This window comes from Chaetodon trifascialis, chromosome 19 (assembly GCF_039877785.1).
Source record: "Chaetodon trifascialis isolate fChaTrf1 chromosome 19, fChaTrf1.hap1, whole genome shotgun sequence".
NCBI lineage: Eukaryota > Metazoa > Chordata > Actinopteri > Chaetodontiformes > Chaetodontidae > Chaetodon > Chaetodon trifascialis.
The window spans coordinates 23,593,030-23,612,211 of record NC_092074.1 but is presented as its reverse complement, the minus strand read 5'-3'; the positions used below and the strand labels follow the sequence as shown (position 1 = coordinate 23,612,211).

The 19,182-nt window shown below is 49.3% G+C and overlaps 1 protein-coding gene across 3 annotated transcripts in view; it reads left to right on the top strand.

The window, feature by feature from the left end:
* The window catches only part of tbc1d32 (TBC1 domain family, member 32), a 46,891-nt gene that overhangs the window by 398 nt on the left and 27,311 nt on the right, over window positions 1-19,182 (top strand). The window contains exons 1-23 of one of the 3 annotated variants that reach the window (XM_070987873.1): window positions 123-217; window positions 278-440; window positions 710-874; window positions 1,246-1,423; window positions 1,711-1,782; window positions 1,861-1,980; window positions 2,106-2,184; window positions 2,342-2,445; window positions 2,547-2,608; window positions 2,725-2,875; window positions 2,986-3,045; window positions 3,866-3,965; window positions 5,287-5,424; window positions 7,230-7,319; window positions 8,092-8,234; window positions 8,740-8,867; window positions 9,577-9,778; window positions 11,107-11,186; window positions 12,224-12,362; window positions 13,642-13,729; window positions 14,079-14,197; window positions 14,810-14,929; window positions 15,163-15,251. In XM_070987873.1, the coding sequence (XP_070843974.1) occupies window positions 286-440; window positions 710-874; window positions 1,246-1,423; window positions 1,711-1,782; window positions 1,861-1,980; window positions 2,106-2,184; window positions 2,342-2,445; window positions 2,547-2,608; window positions 2,725-2,875; window positions 2,986-3,045; window positions 3,866-3,965; window positions 5,287-5,424; window positions 7,230-7,319; window positions 8,092-8,234; window positions 8,740-8,867; window positions 9,577-9,778; window positions 11,107-11,186; window positions 12,224-12,362; window positions 13,642-13,729; window positions 14,079-14,197; window positions 14,810-14,929; window positions 15,163-15,251 (2,582 nt within the window). In that variant the 5' untranslated portion in view covers window positions 123-217; window positions 278-285. Of the gene's footprint in view, window positions 1-122; window positions 218-272; window positions 441-709; window positions 875-1,245; window positions 1,424-1,710; window positions 1,783-1,860; window positions 1,981-2,105; window positions 2,185-2,341; window positions 2,446-2,546; window positions 2,609-2,724; window positions 2,876-2,985; window positions 3,046-3,865; window positions 3,966-5,286; window positions 5,425-7,229; window positions 7,320-8,091; window positions 8,235-8,739; window positions 8,868-9,576; window positions 9,779-11,106; window positions 11,187-12,223; window positions 12,363-13,641; window positions 13,730-14,078; window positions 14,198-14,809; window positions 14,930-15,162; window positions 15,252-19,182 lie in introns of those variants that run through there. The other 2 variants (XM_070987872.1, XM_070987874.1) reach the window with 2 other exon arrangements.

The following is a 19,182-nucleotide window of genomic DNA, read 5'->3' as shown; positions in this document are numbered from 1 at the left end:
CGTGGAAAACACCTGTTTGACTGTCACACCTGTTGGTGATGAACTGATTGACACCTGACTGGCTGATGTTGAAAAAGGCAAAGACAAAACGTGTCTGTGGTCACGTCCCTGTGCTGGACATCGACACTGATGTCACACGAATGGACCTCAGCTCTGTCCTTGTTGTTGTTTGAAGGTGATGTCTCCTTTCTGAGCTGAATTTACCTGTCAAACCCACGTGCACATTTTAAACCTTGAACACACCAATCACACTGTTCTGTCCCGTTTTAAAGACCAGCTGCAGAGATGTCTCAGCTGTCCCCTGAAGACGAGGTGGAGCTGCAGTCTCTGCTCAAGCAGCTTCTGAGAAGCATCAACGACAGGATCTCTGCAGCTCCGTCGACCGAATGTGCAGAGGAGATCCTCCTGCACCTGGAGGAGACCGACAAGAACTTCCACAAGTACGTCTGAGAGATCAGAGCAAAAAGAAAAACTGTGTTTCTACAGCGGTTTGTTCAATACTCATCAATGAATCCTTAGAAATAAGTCATCAACCGCTGACATGTAGAGGTGTACCTGTGCCACCTTGTGTTTGTGATGTCAGCCTCTGCAGCACATGACGGCTGCCTGCTAGCATACACAGTGTGCCGCTGTGTCTGCTGACTGTCACGCTGTCGGTACACAGCTCGACTGAACGACTGGCTTCATTCTGTCAATGCTCTCTTTGCAGCTACGAGTTTGTGAAGTACCTCCGTCAGCATGTGGAGAGCTCGCTGGGGACGGTGGTGGAGGACGAGACCAAGAACTTGACCAGAGGAGATGGACAGCACACGATATGTTCGGGTCACGACACCCTGATCCACGCCGTCACCCGAAAGACCAGAGACTCAGCTGAGTGAGTGGGCTCAGATCTCTGAGCGCCCATCAGCTCTTTCTGCTGGAGAACTTTCACACATTGTGTGGAACAAAAGTGTCTCTATAATATTTATTTTCCAGATCATGTATCTGTGTCCATTTGGTGCCCTTTATATTAATTTATATATATATGGAAAGAATCAGGGATGTTTGATTGATCGGTTTGATCAAAACCTGCATTCTTGTTTTTCAGAGATGTCAGAAATATGCATTTTTCAACATGTTTCTTGTCTGTCTTTTCAAACCAACCGTACCCCCAAATTTAGGTTACAGGAAGTCAGAAGAGTCTTATCTTTTATTTTGGTAGGGTGATCTTTACAGTTTACACTGACGTACTTCTTCCTGTGACAGGTACCAGCAGATGATGCAGACATTGAAAAACTCCATGATTACAGCGGTGGAGTCCTTAATCAGCAGATTTGAGGAGGACCAGATGAGGAAGGAGGAGATGCACCGAGAGAAGCAGCACAGTCAGTCCAACAGCCAGTACGCTGACAACTGCTCCGACAGCGACTCGTCCTTCAACCAGGTGGCCGGCACAGTGGAGACGCTCTGAGGCCGATTCGTCACATTTCAATAATTATTGTCCTTTTTATGTTATTGTTGGTGTCTCCTTTGAAGCTCCAACATTGTACCTGAGCCCTCTGACGTCTGTGGACGGCGTTGATCACTGCTGCTGTTCTCTTCCTCAGCAGAGTGACTGTAGATCCACCCAGTGATCCTGAACCATCTGGGTGGTGCCATCAGACAGTAGAGCTCTGCAGTTTGATTTGTGCTGGATCATAATCTTTGTGTCATCTCCATTTTCCTCTCCAGAGTTACGCATTCATCAGACAAGAGCAGCTGCAAGCGTTGGCTGAGAAGCTCGACTCCAGCAGACCCAAAGAGGTAGAAAGGCTGACTGAAGCACTGCCGTAGACGACTGCGATGAGCAGTCACTCATAAGTGGCGTAAATCTGTGTGCAGGTGCGCTGGGAGGCTCTTCAGGCCCTCTGCTGTGCTCCACCCTCTGATGTGCTGAGCTGTGAGAGCTGGAGCAGCATCCACGAGAGCCTGTGCGCCGCCCTGACCGACCCCGACCTCAGCGTGAGTCCTGACACAGCCCTGATTCTAGACCAGCCTGCACTCTGTAAAACATGCCAGCCATCACTCTGCTACAGATGTACGTTTAATTCATCCACCTGTGTCTCACCTGTCTGCACCTCCATCAGGATAACGTTCTGCAGTTCTTTGCTAAAAGCTTCTCCTCTTCTCCGCTGAACGTGACACGAGAGATCTACAGCAGTTTGGGTAGGTGCTGAAGTGGAAACCTGCCTGTGTTTCCAGGCCTTGCAGACTGTGGTTTTGGTCGTTTTGTCTGAAGGTTATCAGATTTCCACCTCTCAGCTTTAATCCTGCGTGTCTAACAGATGCTTTGTGATTTGTGTGTTTTGCCTTTGATGTGCAGCTCAAAGCGTGGAGTCGAGTTTTCTGTCTCAGAAGCTGAACTTTCCAACCGGCTCAGCTTCCATCGACATCAACAGACCTGAGATCAGCCGTCTTCTCAAACAGGTGCAGCATCTTTGATCTGACGTTTAGAGTGTTTAGAGTGTGTGACCATGCAGACGCATCCCCCCCCCCCCCCCCCCGTCTGTCTGTCTGTCCTGCCTCAGATACGACTGATGAACGACTTTCAGAAGGAGGTGACGAACTTTTGGATCCGCCATCCTGAGAAGTGAGTTTTTGTCCCGGCGTGTGTTCAGGCGGCGCCTCTCACTGCCTCACATGATAATGGTTTCCTGCCCATGCTGGTTTACGTCCAGTTCATCTGTTGTGGTCCTCTTTCTGTAGATATATGGAGGAGGTGATAGAGAGCACCTTCTCCTTGCTGTCCCTCCACCATGAACACGGCTCAGCCTCGCCAGGGACGGACAAAGCTCTGGAACCAGTTCACCTACTGGCCTTACTGGATGTTAAAGCCACCTGGTTTAAGAAGTGGATGGTGTGTGTCTCAAATGGACAGATGTTTCTGTGCATATTGTCTTTATCTCTTGTGCTCTGTCTCATATATTCTGTCTTTGTCTTTCCCGCTCTGTCCACCTGTCCTCCCAGCATGGACACTACAGCAGGACTGTGGTTCTCAGACTCCTGGAGAGAAAATACAAGTCTGTGGTGAGTGATTCACTCTCTAATCAAGATCTCTCACCAGCTGCCTTTGTCCTCCTGAGAAGTCCAGCACCCTGAAGAAACAACCAAGCGGACAAGCACGAAGAGTCTCTGCAGAAAGCGTCCAAACACAGAATCTCATTTCGTTGCACTGTTGAAGAAAGACAAATGTCCACATGAGTGAGGAAGAGGAACGTGGAGCAAACTGTCAGGCCTGTCATGGCCTGTATGTTGTGTTCAGGTTCTTCCTGGAGCCTCAGAGAGAAGCTGAGCTTGCCTCTGTGCTTCTGCCTTTGCTGTAAACATGTACATATACGCATGAATTCGAATAAAGCCGGCGGTGAGACGGGTGAGGATGAGGATGTTTCTTCGGTGAACTTCTTCCTCGTGTTGGTGTGTTTGTGGGATGTGTGTGATTCACACAGTGCAGGTCATGAAGACCAAAGGGCCCAGAGTTGTGCTTCACTCTGACATTTAAGAATCGGCTGTTTCATCTTAAACCTCCCTCTCAGGATGACTGTGGAGTCAGCCTGAAGCTTTCCCTGAAGTGAACGTCAATAAGACTGTAAACAGCTCTGAAAGCCTGAGCTGCTCCTGCACTAAAATCCCTGAAGTGCTCAGATTTAGATTAAAACCAGCCGTTCTACTCCTAAAGTCTTGATTAGGGGCTTCGATAAGAGCAGATGCATCGACTCCTTCAGCTGGCCGGTTGTTTTTAGTGTAAGCAGCTTCCGACTTTGGCACTGGAGATAAATAGATGTCGTTTTATTCAGCCAATCAGACGATTGCAACCGCTACAATAACACGCATTGATTTATGTCTTCAGATTGTGGCAGCCCTTCAGCAGTGCGTCCATTACAGCGAATCCTGCCAACGCTTCACATGCGACGCGGCTGATCCTGGGTCAGCGGAGCAGCAGAACAGCAGTAAGTAAAAGAGTCCGTGGGGACGCAGGTCTGGAGTCTTCTCAGCCGCCTTTGAGTCTTAGTCATTTATACTGTGGTTATTGTAAAGCTGAAGGTGTCCTGAAGTGTTGGTGCTCAGGGAGCCACTTTGGTTTGGACTGAGCGTGAAGACGCACACGAGCGACGGGATGCAGATCCACTGCTGCCGGTCCCACACTGTTCCACCAATCAACAGCTGGAGGAAGTAATGGACCAGGAAGTGTGGCGAAGAAGAGAAAAGCAAGCCAGCAAAGAGGTTTTGATATTCCAAAATCAGCTTTGCAGACGTTTTCTGAAGATGCATAATGCTCTCAACATATTTATTATATGCCAAGGATTCAGGAAACGCTGAGTGTAAATGGACACAGGACACTGAGAGACTGTGGATCTGATGAGATGTCCTGAAGTCCACTGAAAGAGCCTGAGATGTCTTTGAAGGTGGACGTTTGAGCGAGGAGGAGGACACTTTGCATCAAATGAATCGCAGGCCGTCCTTATGGCCGTCCGTATCTGACCTCCAGTGTTTACTGGTGCCAGTTTCAGCTCGTGGCCGTTTCCAGTTTAGACCACATTTCCCATGAATCTCTCTGCTGTGTCCTAGGATCACTTGTTTACAGTATTTAATCTAAATTCCCACAGTCGCGATGAAGAGTTGTGCGGATTCATGAAAGGCTCCATATGCAGCTGCGCTATGACTCAGTGAATGCAGCGTGAGACGGAGCGTCAGGGAGCGTCAGCGCCGTATCTCCTGCAGGCCAGCTGGCTCGCCGAGACGGAGCAGCTTGACCTCGCCTTGGATGAGCAGAGATACGCCGCCTCCCCCGTCACCGACACGCTCCATGAAAGAAGAAGACTTTCTCTGAGCCGAGCCTCTGTTTGACTCCGCGAGGCTTCCCCTGACGCTTTTCATTTTGAAGTGTCCGTCCAGCACAGCGTGAGCGCAGAGCAGCGGGCAGCTCATCAGGACACGGAAAGCTCGTTTCTGCAGTTGAAATCATGTCAGTCTTTATATATCAGTCCACCACCTCAACCTTTTATTTTCAGTCTGCGTTTGGCAGCACTTCAGCTCTCACAGCGTTAGCTCCTTCTTACTAGTGTTTAGTGGAAACATTTAATTTTTGATCGTAACTCAGGAATTCAAATGTAAATTATGACCAAATTTCACTCAAACGATGATGTGATGAAGCGTTATATCCAAAAGGTCAAAGGTCATCAGACATGTGAATGTAGAGATCGCCTTTAGTTAAATCTTCGCTGCCGCCTGCTCGAGGTGCTGATTCCACTTCTCCTCGGACTGTTCCAGGTTCAGCTCAGAGGAGCGTCTACACAGGACAGGAGCTGGAATACGTCCTCTTCGTCCACTCGCTGTGCGTTCTGGGGAAACTCCTCATCTACACCAACGGGAGGAAGCTCTTTCCCATCAAAGTGAAGAAGCACAAAGGTACAACATGAGACTGTAAACTCTGTTTATTGATCATATTTAATTTCTTTCTTGTTTTTGTCTGAAAGCAGGACAGAGTTTGTCTGTCTGGCTGGTGGGGTGTTGATGAGTGGGCATGTTTCTGACTACCTCTGAAACTCACTGTGCTGCGTGAATTGCTAAAACAACACTTTGTCATTTTAAGGCTGCGTTACGTTCCAGATTATTTCCTGGCGAGGAGCTGTAACTTTCACAGTCCAGCACACACCCTCCTGTAAAATGCTCAATTGTTTCTCCACCTTAGTTTTTCTAGAAATTAAACAAAGAAGATATCACACAGACAGAGCCAGGCTAGCTGTTTCCAGTCTTTGTGCTAAGCTAAGCTAAGCTAACGGCTGCTGGCTGTTTATGGTGGAGATAAAGGGAAAAAGGGATTGTTTGATGATAGAGAATAATCTTTACGGCAGATAATCTCAGATAAGAATGTGTTCACGGTGCCGCTCCCCCTCCCCCCACCCCACTGTGATCACTGATAAAGACTTAATGATGGGAGTGACCGCAGACGGATCACTAATGACCCTAAATGACATTTGATTCAATCAGTCTGGAGGAAACCTGATCAGACATCAAAGCTGTTATTATAGTCATACGTGCTGATGGCGGAGGCGTATTGACGAGCCCCCTCCACACCTCCAACCTCAGTGTCTCATACATGTGAGTCATGACGTGTCCGTCCATTGTCCATTTGGTTTTTGATTGAGATGTTTCAGATGATTCATTATTCGTTGTTGGTTTTATCCTGGTGATGATTGATGGTCATCATGCTTCAGCTCTCTGTCTCTGTCTCTGTCTCTCTCTCTGTCTGTCTCTGTCTCCGTCTGTCTCTCTCTCTCTCTCGCTCTCTGTCTCTCTCTCGCTCTCTGTCTCTCTCTTTCTGTCTCTGTCTGTCTCTCTCTCTCTCTGTCTCTTTGTCTCTGTCTCTCTCTCTGTCTGTCTCTGTCTCTGTCTCTGTCTCACAGCCGGTTTAAAGAAACTGAGATGCGATTGATCGTCGTGTTATTTTACATTTCGAGCAGCGTTCAGGCGCCGGGGATTCCAGTCACGTCACACGCTTCACGTTAATGAGTCCGCTTCAAAGACGTTTGTTTTCAGTCATGTCTCAGCCAGAGCGTGAGGTCCATCATCCCTGCAGACTGACAGACCATCCGTCCCTCCGACACGTCTGACATTCTGTGTCTCACACTCACATTATATGATGAAGTACGTGCTTAAGGATTAGTGCTGCGACCATTAATGAACTCGGCGTGTTCATTATTTTCTGTCAGAACGTTTCATCGAAGAGGAAGATGAAGATGTAGGACATAAGAACTCTGAACTGAGCTGAACCCCGACGTTTATCATCATTTATTTTAGTGATTGAACTATTAATCGTTCAAAGTGGAGCGATTGTTTTGTCCAATGGAAACAAACAAGAGTCCAGGCAGTCACTGGATATCGATGTGGAACGTAGAAAAGCAGCAGATCTGCTCTTTGTAGAGCAGAGTTTGAATTCTGCCTCATGAATCAGTTTAACGACTGATGGGCTGTTAAGCTGTTTGATGGTGATGGTGATGATGATGATGATGATGACGACGACGACGACGACGACGACGACGACGACGATGACGACGACGACGATGATGATGTGGAGTCTGAAACAGGTTTTTAAAACACCTGAAAAACTGAAATCAAACCTGGTCCTGAAGGTTAACTTCACTCTGTGTGTGTGTGTGTGTGTGTGTGTGTGTGTGTGTGTGTGTGTGTGTGTGTGTGTGTGTGTGTTTCAGATGCAGTCAGCCTCACAGACCTGGTCATCATCCTGATTACCATCGTGTACCAGCGGCCCACGCCTTCACACAGTGACCCCTCACACACAGGTGGGCGCCGCACAGTCACACACTGACTCAGACGACGTCACTGAGCTGGTCTGGAGTCAGTGGCTGGAGGAACGCCCCGGCCCTCCCTGAGAGTCATAACAGACCATATATTTTATCTGTTAACCTTTGGTGAGTCTCGCAGCGCTGGGCTGGTCCCTGGATGACCTGCGTTATTGCCCCACACGTCCTCATGAATCACTGCGGCAGCGGCCTGTCGCTGATCAATAGACCTGATCTGACTTTGTCTGAATCGTCTGGTTAGGCTGCAGACGTTTCACCTGCAGTCTGATGATCACCTGCTCAGAGTTTTATCCTGATGCTGCATCGTGCACAAACAAAGGACGTGAGGGAGAGTTTGTCTCGGCTGGAGGGTGTTTTAATTTAAAGCTCCATTAGGTGAAATTTAAGTGAAAATTGAATAATGTGATGTACTAACGTAGAAATACTACAGAGGAAAAATGTCCTGCATCCAAAACTTTATCAGCAGAATGTCCTGAAGGCGTCACAGGTGGAGCCCCGCTGAGGCGCTTCATTGTGTGCTCTGTCGTTTTGTTTTGATGTCACTGATGTCTGAGCAGCATCTTAATGTTGGAGCGATTCTAAATACTTTACAAACTGGAGCAGTTTGAGCCATCACAGCGTGTCAGGCGTCACGTAAAAGCTTCAAGGTAAAAAGTACAATCGCTCCTGAGCGCAGCGGAAATATGAAGCAGAGGGAAACGCAAATGAAAGACATGACGTAAAACTGATGTTTTCCCGCTCGTGTGCTCAGACTCGCTGTCGCCCGGCCGGCTGGCCATGGAGGTGCTGTGGACGCTGTGTGAGAGGACGGAGTGTGCTGCAGAGTGTCTCCACCAGACGCCGGTGATCGAGGCGCTGCTGGCTCCTGTGATCGCTCTGCTGGACGGACGGCAGGTCACGCACGCACGCACGCACGCACGCACGCACGCACGCACGCACGCACGCACACCCAAGCTTCAGCGTTCAGCCCTCCATGTATCCACATCTTTCAGTCTGTGAAACGTGTCGCTGCATCAGATTCACAATAAGAGATATTTACAGAAATCAATGAGAAACATGAAATATATCGACTGTGAGCTGTTCTCAGGTCAGTTTATGGATCAGATCAGCTGATCACTCTTCTGCCTCAGAGCCCTCGTGTGGCCTGCAGTGCCGCTTTGAGTCATGGCAGGACGACACAGAGCAGCAGCAGCTTGTTTTTCTCAGCAGGACACGTTTTGTCAGAGCTGAAGTTGTGGAAGCGTCACTTGTGGAACTCTAATAGCTTTTTCTCTGTTCCCTCGCCGTCAGAGTTAATGATGTTATTTCAATATTTAATATGTGTTGTTCCCTCCTGGGAGTCTGCTCGTTCCTCAACCAGCCGGCTGCTTTTTGTCTGTTTATTGTCTTCGGTTTGCAGGCGAAATTAAAATCTCCCGCAGCAACGCTGACTCTCATCGCTGACGTTCTGGCTCGCATCGCCAACACCGACAGAGGATTAGCGCTCTTCTTGTACGAGAGGAATCAGGTCGTAGCCCACAGTGAGAGGTGAGACGGCGTGATTGAATTATGATTAAACACACGGCGTCACTTTGTGTCTTTCGTGGCCGTGAATAAATGAGATCTTCTGTCTGAGGAAGGAGACTTCAGCGTAAAGTTTCATTTGCATAACAAATCCTCGTCATCCTCCACAGAGAGCAGATCAGACCCGAGGACGCCGCTGCTTTGTCACTCACTGCCATCTTTGATCTGCTGCAGCTCGAAAACTCTGTTTTATTAAAGACGCTCATGGCCGCTCGGAGGCCTGCGCTTAGTTTTCTATTGGCTTTTAATTGGCTGACAGTCTGCGAGGCTTGTCGCTCGGCCGAGCTTAAACTGCAGCCTGTTGTTTTGAATCAGCAGCCGTTCGTTCACCGAGGCTCATCCTGCTGCTGAGTCCAGAGGTTTGTTCTGACTGCTTCAGTGGTCCTCTGAGACACATGCTGTAGAAGTGAGCGTTAAAAGAGCTCTGAGGACGTTAATCACCGTGTTTCCTGTCAGTCAAAGGTGGAAACTGAGGTCCAAAACAACAACAAATGTCTGCGAACGTGTTGAGTGAGAACAAGGAAGGATTCAAAGCAGAACTCTGCCAACATCAAGAAAGTCTCCTGTTCTCTCTCACCTTGATGCACGTCATGATTTCTCTCCACAAACATGCAGATCCACTCTTCAGCGTCTTCCTCTTTGTGTGCCTCCTCCTCCTCCTCCTCCTCTGCAGAACCTTTGCCGCTCACATCATCGTGCAGTTCACCCTCAGGCTGCTGGATGAAGAGCCGTCATGGCTCAGCCAGTCCGACCCGTCCCGCTCGCTGTGTGGAGCCTTCATCTTCGTCTGCAGGCAGATGTACAACACCTGTGAGGGTCTGCAGGTGCTGCGACCCTACGGCCTGCACAAGGCCGTCGCTGCGGCGTGGAAGAAGGTACCTGCACACCATTTCTCACTGTGTGATTTAAGTGCCACAATGCTAAATGTATTAAAGACCACGTTACTGAGCGCATTAGAGAAGAGTTTAGCAGGTTAACATTGGCGTTGCTGTTCGGTTGTTTATTGCAGGCTGACTCTGAAACATGACATGAGGCCTGTTGTTGCTTAACGGATCTGCAGGCCTGCGTTTGATTCGCTCTGGCAGATGCTGATAAAGATGATAATTCACATTTGCGGGCTGGTCTGGTGACGTCAGGCTTGTGTTCCATTCGCTCCTCTCTTTATTCAGTCACTGCAGCAGGTGGTTTACTGATCAGAGTCGGCTTCAGCGAGAGTCTGAACTGAAAAACAAAACTGAAAACAGAAAGAGACGCAGCTGAATGCTAAACCAAAACCACGTCCTGCTGCAGTGCAGGTCCAGAGGAAGAGGACGGAGGACGAGCAGTGACGTGCCGCTTCGCTGACGTCTCAGCTGCAGTTCTCTGGAAAAGCAGAATATTCACATTCTTTCCTCTTCGTTATCTCAAACGTTCATGTCAAAAATTAACCTGCGAGACATCGCCGCATCGACGTTTCCACAATCACTTCCTCCTGATTTCACCCAGCGTGTTAAATATTAATCATCATTCTGCACTGTCATACACCCGTCAGCATGTCCTGTACTGAGCGTGGACTCACCTCTGATACTGAAGGCTGGCATACAGTGACTGCAGCCCGTCCACCCACCAGGAACAGACACCAGCTCCACCAGAATCAGAATAATTCATATCGAGAAGCAGCTTTGTGAACACGCTAACAAACCAAAAAACCAGCAGAAAACACTGAGCAGTGAAACAAAGTTCAAACTAACGCGACGAGAGAGGAGATCAAATCCAGCAGAGCTTTTAAATATTCATCCAGGTTCAGACGTGGCCTGTCTGACTGCAGGCGCACAGACCTTCACACATTCTGGCTTTAACGAGTTCACAGGTGGAATAAAACCCGTTTGATCGACGACAGTGACGGTCATGAAGTGTTAACGAGTGAATTCAGTCTGTTTCAGCGGCCCGAGGGCACGGCACGTTTTTAAAAACAGGTTTCTGCTTCAAGGCGACGTGAAGAAGAACCTTCACTTCTATACGATTAAAGAATCAATTCTAGATTTTAAGACCAAACATAAAAGGTTAATTCTAGACGGCAGGGTTAACGGAGATCCATCACACACACACACACACACACACACACACACACACACACACACACACACACACACACACACACACACACACACACACACACACACACACACACAGTGAAACATGATATTCTCTCCCTTATTTCCAGACCAGCTCCTTGTCAGAAAGGATTCCCACTCCGGTACCTGGAGCCACTGCAGGAGCGTCCACACAGGAGCTGCAGAACATGTGAGGCTACGCACACGCACACACATGCACACACGCACACACGCACACACACACACTCAGACACAGAGCGATGTGTGTCCACCCCATCGTCCAGCGGCCTCGGGCAGCGAGCTTGTTGTTGAATAGGACCGTGAGCTTCCAAACACACCTTTTAATATGTTTTCTTGTGAGAGGATTTGACGTGACAAAGCAAAGACCGAAATAAACAGCTGTAGCAACGTGTGTCTGTGCATTGATCAGAGCTCTGTGACAGCACGAATGAATCTCCAATGCAGAATTGATATCTAGCAATAACAGCCTTCCATGTCGTCACAACATCTGAGGTGTTGACCTGAAGTACTGTAGGGTTCAGGAGCAGTGTGTGCAGTGATTGCCAGGAGACCATAAAATCAGGGTGGACTGAGCTGACATGGCCATTAATCTCCCGCTGACAGCGCCACATGGAGCGGCCTGCCGTCGCCGAGCGGTGACAGATCTCCTCTGGACTGAAGTGCAGCTGCATGCAGATCCCACCGAGCAGAAAGTCCCACGTGATCAAGATCTGCTTGTTCTAAAGGATGCAGAGTGTTTTCTGATAACACACCCCTCATCCTCCCTCTCAGTGCTGCATGTTGTCAGACGCTGCTCAACGTGAGCAGGAGGGAGTGAAGCCACAGATGTTATCGGAACAAAGGTTAAACTGATCCAGACGTTATTTTCACTGCCCAGAGGGACCTCAGCAGACTGACCTCATGCATCTTCAGTGCAGTCGTTCTTAAATGTCCAGAATGTCCTGACTGGGACTCTAAGCTGTGACGTGCTCATCAGGAGACGTAGATGATTGAAGCTAATGAACGTTATTGTCCTCTGACACAGCAGAGCTCATTCAGGCCGCTCAGAAATGAACGTTTTCTGCCTCACTGTGACGAGTCTGCCTCACACCGAACAACAGATACTGTGTCGAGCTCCTGAGGCGGCTAACACGTTGACCAGCTGCATGTTTTCCTCCACTGTTTGCCTGTCAGCTGATGTCTCTCTGTCTCTCCCCTCGCCGTCAGGCTCATCTGGGAGGAGACGCTGCTGGACAGCCTGCTGAACTTCGCCGCCACTCCTAAAGGCCTCCTGCTGCTCCAGCAGACTGGAGCCATCGCTGAGTGTGTCTCCTACATGTTCTCCCGCTTTACCAAAAAGCTGCAGGTAAAAACTATGAGCATCGGTGCAGCCCGAGCACTTCAGGTTTATTCACACCGTCTGCAGGTGTGCTGCACTCCACTGTGCACGTTTAAGAGTTTTTCCAACCTTTATTTTTAGACGCAGTCACACCTGGGAGCTGCCCAGTTAGTCACTGGAAAGGCCCCAGTGGAGCAGTTTGAGGGTGGAATGACTCGGAGCAGCACTGCTCGTTCACTTCTCCACCTTTTTCACAAACCTGAGTCCAAGGAGTGCTGACTCTGCAGCAGCCGACCAATGAGCAGCTCCAGATGCTGCCAGAGACATTTAGTAGTTATGTAAGGTGGTCAGATAAGTGTGTGCTTCAGCCCTGATGTGACTTCGACAAAGCAATGGACTTTAGTGCTGATAAGCGGTACAGGGAGTTCCAGCCGTGGAAACGGTCCAGTTTTTAATCCGTCTTGATGGCGTCGATAGCAAAGTGCTGTTCAAAGGATTCTTCTCCACATTGACCCGAGCGCAGGGATGAGGAACAAGTCGTTACGCACACACTGTTGCATCACCTGCGTTAGACGACACTGATTCCTTAAAAGCAGCTGACGTTCAGTCACTGACGGCACAAACTGAGTGTTTGCTGTTATTACACATGCTCTCAGTGTTTCCTAACACCACCCCTCCATCCAGCAGCCCCCCCTCGGTCTGATGGCCTGTGTCATCAGCGGCCCTCATCCGTTCTGCACAGACGTGGTCATTTGTAGCTCTCGCTCCTCCTCAAGGCCGCAGTCACATTTCCTGAAGGCTGCTCAGCATTCAGCAGCAGCCCGGAGCTGTTACATGCTGCTGCTCCCACACTGGCTTTAATTTATTAATCCCTGGCCTCTGCATATGCCTTCCATACATAGCAGTGTCTGTGATTCATATTGCACACACACACACACACACACACACACACACACACACACACACACACACACACACTGCAAACCTTAGCTAATCCCCTGCGGGCTTCATTTACTGCCATTGTTTACACGCTGCTGTAATTGCTTCTGTCGTTTGGCATTTCACTTTAATTATGGGATGTAATTGTAGTCTATTTTTAGTTGTGACATTGTGTTGTAAACAGTGGCGGCCGCACACTCCAAAATCAATCTGCAGTTTGGTTTCTCCTCAGTTTACCAAACCACATTATGTGGCGCCTTTTCAGGATTCTGGCAGCGTCAAAGAGTTTACACACAGAATCACGAGCAGACAGTTTACGATAAATCTAAGAGCTTTTTTTTATCTGCTCTCTCTGTGTGTCCTGCAGGTGAGCCGCTGTGAGAAGTTTGGCTACGGGGTGATGGTGACGCAGGTGGCAGCAGCTGCTCCAGGTGTGGCGGCTCTGCACCGTTCAGGTACTAAAGAACAAACGCCGGCCAGCTGTGACGCTCAGGGCTCCCGGTCCGAGTCGTGGACAGAAAGCAGCGCCTTCGTCACAGCGTTTGAGACAGGAAGTGGACGAAGAAAGAGACAGATGAGACGTTTACTGTCAGGGAGTCGTGCTGTCATGAGAAATGTGCTTCAGACTCAGAAGTTTCGTAGTAAATCATATCTGAATGCGTCTGACACATCAGACAGAGACGTCCCTATGTCCTGTCTGTCTCTACTGTTTTTGACATGTGTGAATGTCGTCCTATCAGAAGCTTCAGCTGCGGCCTTGTCACACGTGATCCACGTTGAAACCTCTGGCTTGCCGTGTTGCAGGCTTCGTCCGGGCGCTGGTGGTGGAGCTGTGGTCTGTCCTGGAGTGCGGCAGCGAGGATGTCAGGGTGGTCCGGCCCAGGCCCACGCCCATGGACCCCATAGACAGGAGCTGCCTGAAGGTACTGTGGGCGTGGACGAAGCCTGAGCTCAGGGCTGTCAGTCAAACAGGACTGGAGGCATGAACGTGGTGTGTGTGTCAGGGTGTGCGTGTCAGGATTTGGCCTCTGACTGCAGGTGAGACGAGCCCGGTGAAGACGGACAGCCGCTGAAGTGTGACCTGTGTCCTCCACTGGTGGCTGTAAAGCCGTCTTATCAGGGTCGGCTGCCAGGTCACATCCACACACTCAGACCTTCAGTCCAGCAGAGCCCACAGCTGAGTGTGTGGAACCAGATAAAACCTGCACTGAGATGTGTGTGTGTGTGTGTGTGTGTGTGTGTGTGTGTGTGTGTGTGTGTGTGTGTGTGTAGATGTTTTTTCAAGCCCTTGTTTTTCCTGTTTCAAAGAACTCCTCTTTCGTGTGTGTGTGTGTGTGTGTGTGTGTGTGTGTGTGTTGTCGCTGTTTCCTTTGGTTCTCATGTGTCTCCGTGATGAGAGCAGGACTTCCTGTGGTGTATTATGGGATGTGATGGCGTGCGTTCAGCAGCTGCTTCACTTTAAACTTTCACTGTGAGTTTCTGGACGTCGGCGTCAGCCGCTGACTCTGTGCTCGTCTCGCTGTCCGTCCCTCCAGTCCTTCCTGTCCCTGGTCAACCTGCTGTCCTCTTCCCATGCGGCGTGGGAGCTCCTGGGCCGGCAGCCTCTGGCCAACAAGAGCGAGTACAGCCTGAGAGAGATGCCGAGCTCCATCCCTGTGAGTGTGGTCCGGCCTTCATGCAGTGCTTCTTTCAGCCATTTGAGGGCATGTTGGTACTTTTCATTTTACCTTCAGCCACCGCCCACGCATTTGTTTTGCCTCTCAAAGCCTCCTGCTAAACTCCCAGCCCGCTGAGGCCGATGTACACTTCTCGCCTGACGCCGTAAATATCTGCTCTGCCTCCTTTTTGTGTGATAAGTGCCCTCACAGCTGCTCGTTTTACTCCACAGGATTTGATTGACAGGCTGATTGCTGTGAATTCAGATGCAAAGATTAATTCCCTGTTCCACTACGAGCAGTCTCACACATTCGGCCTGAGGTGAGATTGACTCCTTTTTTTCCATATAACTTAACATCGGTGGGGAAGCACAAGGTGTCGGATTAACACCTGGCGGCTGCACATGCGTGTTCACACACACACACACACACACACACACTCGCTCAGCCTCTGGCAGGAGCAGACTGACATGGTTCTTTATGCTTTGATTACCCGGCACACTGAAAGGCTGATGAAAGGATTTCTGTGGATAAGAGAGAAATAAGATGTGTGTGTGCGTGTGTGTGTGTGTGCGTGCGTGCGTGCGTGCGTGCGTGCGTGCGTGCGTGCGTGCGTGCGTGCGTGCGTGTGTGTGTGTGTTCTATATTTATGAAGCGCAGACGTCAGTGTGAAGGGTGCCTCTTCCTCTGAAATGAAAAGCTGTCTTCAGCTTGAAGTCGGTCGGTTTGTTGTTCGGGTAAATTTCTGCTAAAAACGTCCTTTAATGGTGACGTGAAGCAGTCGGTGATTTGCACACAGCTCGGTGTGTGTCAGGGTTGTGGTGCGGCTGCTGTGCGTTCCTCTGCCTTCTTTCTGAATCACAATAGCTGCGACTTGTCTGGAGCCTGGCTGACGCACTGGGCCTGTCCATCAGCCCACTGCCATTAACGCTCTCCTGCTCCACCGCCCAGACTGGTGGGTTCAGCCGACGAACTGGCACACCGTGGCTGCTGCATGTAGTGTTTCACCGTCAGTAAGTCAAGTCCCGCCATGTTAATGTGGAGCTGGTAGAGGTTGTTGGTTTAATTCTGCAATTCTTTGTTGGGAAATGAGTCCAATCCAGCATGAAAAGAAGAAAAACAAATGACAATGAGATTAAAATCCAAAGTCTCGTCTGTGGTGGAAACAGCCGGTGAAGTTATCATCTGTGATGTTTTCAGGCTTTTTCCATCACGTCTGTCCACTGCATTCACAGCCTTTGCATGTATCCGTGCTGCTTTAGACGCTAAAAAACACCTTTAACCGGGCAGCACCCACAGCACAATAACCTGCATTTTCCTTTGATTTTCTGATTATCCTCAGCCTGGAGGGATGTGGCAGCGCTGCATCGATCCCAGAGGGGAAATTGTATCATAAAGCAGCTTCTTCACTCTGCAGCGATTCATAAATAATCTGTCAGAAGAAATCTAAGACGGGCAGACAGAGTGTGTCATCAGTGTGTGGTGTAGCTTGAGTTTTGGTATCCTCACCTCTGCAAGCTCGCTGGCCTTTCATTCGTTCAGTCATGATTGTGACCAGCTTACGTCCAGCATTCGCTCTCCTGTCAGCCGTGCTCTCCTCAGGGAAACATCAGGCCCCTTAGCTGCTAAATGCTCCTCGATGTTCTGTGAGCTCAAACCGGCTGTGGAGCTCGGTAAGGCCGAGGAGAGCGGCTGAGACTCCTGTGGAGGCTGATCACGGCCTCACGGTGTCATTTCATGTTAAACAGCTGCTTTAAGTGTTTCATCATGACTGTAAATATTGACGATGACAGTTAAACCAGCTCAGCTGATCTGCTTCACTCAGAAGTATGTGACATCACCTCTTCAGACCAGAGAGACAGCATGGCAGGCAAATAACCAAACCTGTTCTACCTGAAGAGGCGCTTTCATGTCAGTCAGAGGCGGATTGAGACGTTTTCATGGCCTTTAGAGGACGATCAGAGAGGAGCAGATGAACAGAGGAGGAAGAGGAGGAGGAGGAGGAGGAGATGCTTCACGCAGACTTCATGCTCTTCAAACCTCAGTCGTCACAGGAAGTGGAGCCGGCTGTCCATGCAGTGACACTGGATTGTGGTCGTGAAGCGAGTCTGTGATGTAAAGCCGTGTTTAATGGCTGCTGTTGTTGTTTGGGTGGGCCTGATCGGCGCTGAGTGGAGAACAGCGCCCTCTGCAGCCTAATGAGAGTAAAGCTCTGCAGTGAAAACCCCAGAACAGAGTCAGACGTTTGAGATGGATTCATTCAGCTTGTCACTGCTGAACGTTTACTTCCTGCAGTTTAAAGACGTTTCATTATGAGGTGGCTGGTTTTACTGTGAGCAGATTCCTTCTGGAGGTTCAGTTCAGTTTGAACAAAGAGTAAAAAGCTTCCTTGTCACAGTACGAGCACTGATTCACCTGAGGGTCGAACATCGGTCCTGTTTTTAATAATGAAGCTGAAGAAGTCTTACGTTTTGGGGAAAGCTGTTTCCTTCCTCGTGGGCAGTGGCAGTCTGAACAGAATTACAGGTAGCATTGTTGGACTCTCTGCGGATGCTTGCTGCCGCAGGTTTTATATTTTTCTATTTTCCACTGAGGCCTGAAGTCACTTTGGTTGGTTTTCTCATTACGCCGACAACCTGGTAACCAGACGCCGTCTGATTCAGAGACTCTTTGTTCTTTGTCTTCATATCGCTGATGAATAAATGCAGGAGGAGCAAAAAAAAAAAAAAAACAGATTTATTTTGTTCTGAGCTCAGCATTAATACAAGGAAATGACTTTTTTCTCATGAGGTTTAAGACTGTTTGATATGAATCTCACTGTGGACTGAAAGTGGCTTCACCTCAGCTCAGCTCAGACAGACGAGGGCTGAGGAGACGAGGGGTGAGGAGACGAGGAGACGAGGAGACGAGGGGAAGGAGATGAGGGCTGAGGAGACAAGGGGTGAGGAGACAAGGAGTCTGCCTTTGGTGTCTGTCCCGTAATGATGGACAGATTGACGGCTCCAGGTCATTGGTCTGTAGGCTGTTTTCATGCACCTGTGACCAGTGAGCCTGTCTACCTGTGGAACGTTCCAAACAGGTGTTTTTGGAGCGTTCCATAAGTGTCGCAGTCTGAACTGTGTTTGAACTTTTCTGTGAACAGCGTCAGTTCTGAGGATCTCGCCTCTCTCTGGAGGAAACGATGCGTTTGTGGGTCCCGTTTTTTACACACATTTAACGCACATTTAGCGTTTCTGACAGCAGATCAGAAAAGGAAGTGCGCTGCTCGTCTTCACTGGAATAAACAAATGTGGCCCAGTGCAACAGCGGAGCTCATTGATGAGTTTTTAATTTGTTTTTTGGACAATGATGGAGCTCTGCTGCACAGAGCAATGAGACACATCGAGGTCCACACACACACACACACACACACACACACACACACACACACACGCACACGCCGCTTGTTAGCAGCTCATTGTTCTTCTTTGTGGGATTTGTTGATGTAACATACAGAGTATAACCGTGGACTCGGCATTCGGAGTTATCTCAGTTGTTCTGCTGTGTCGCAGCTTCTTCTTCTTCTTCTTCTTCTTCTTCTTCTTCTTCTTCTTCTTCTTCTTCTTCTTCTTCTTCTTCTGTCTCACCGTGCAGACTCCTCCTCGCAGGTTTAATCAGCGGCGGCATGTCGAGCAAACAGCAGCTCGAGCTGAGCGCTCCTGAAGTGCAGCCCTCTTCAGAACAGGAGCCACCATTTCCCCCCTCTTGATCTTCACCAGCTAATGAGAGCTAAAATCCCTCAGCCCTCTTCCCATTGTGGAAAGCCTCTTTGTTGTCATGGCAACAAAGCCCCCCCCCCCCACACACTTGTTTGGTTGGATGCCTTTTACTCCACTCGCTCTGCTGTGGATGCTCCGAACACATCGAGCGTGAGCGTGTGCAGAGTGTCACGCATCATGAAGGATGAGACCTCATGGACTCAAACTGTTCGATGAGTGAATTCAGTTTTCGTTCACGTTTGACACGTTTTGAGTCCAGTCTATTTTTGGATTCGATTACAGCAGATTAGGAATAAATAAGAGCAGATCAATACTTTTATCTGCTTTTTTTCTGTGGCATAAACCAGACGGCCACCAGGTGGAGCCTCTGTGTCCGCTGAGCTTCCCGTCAGCGGCTGAAGCTTCCTGCTTCGTTCTAATTGATCGCTGTAGATGCAAACGGCCCTCAGGCTGTTTGTGCTGCCACCTGGACGTGTGCAGATCAATGATTAAAGC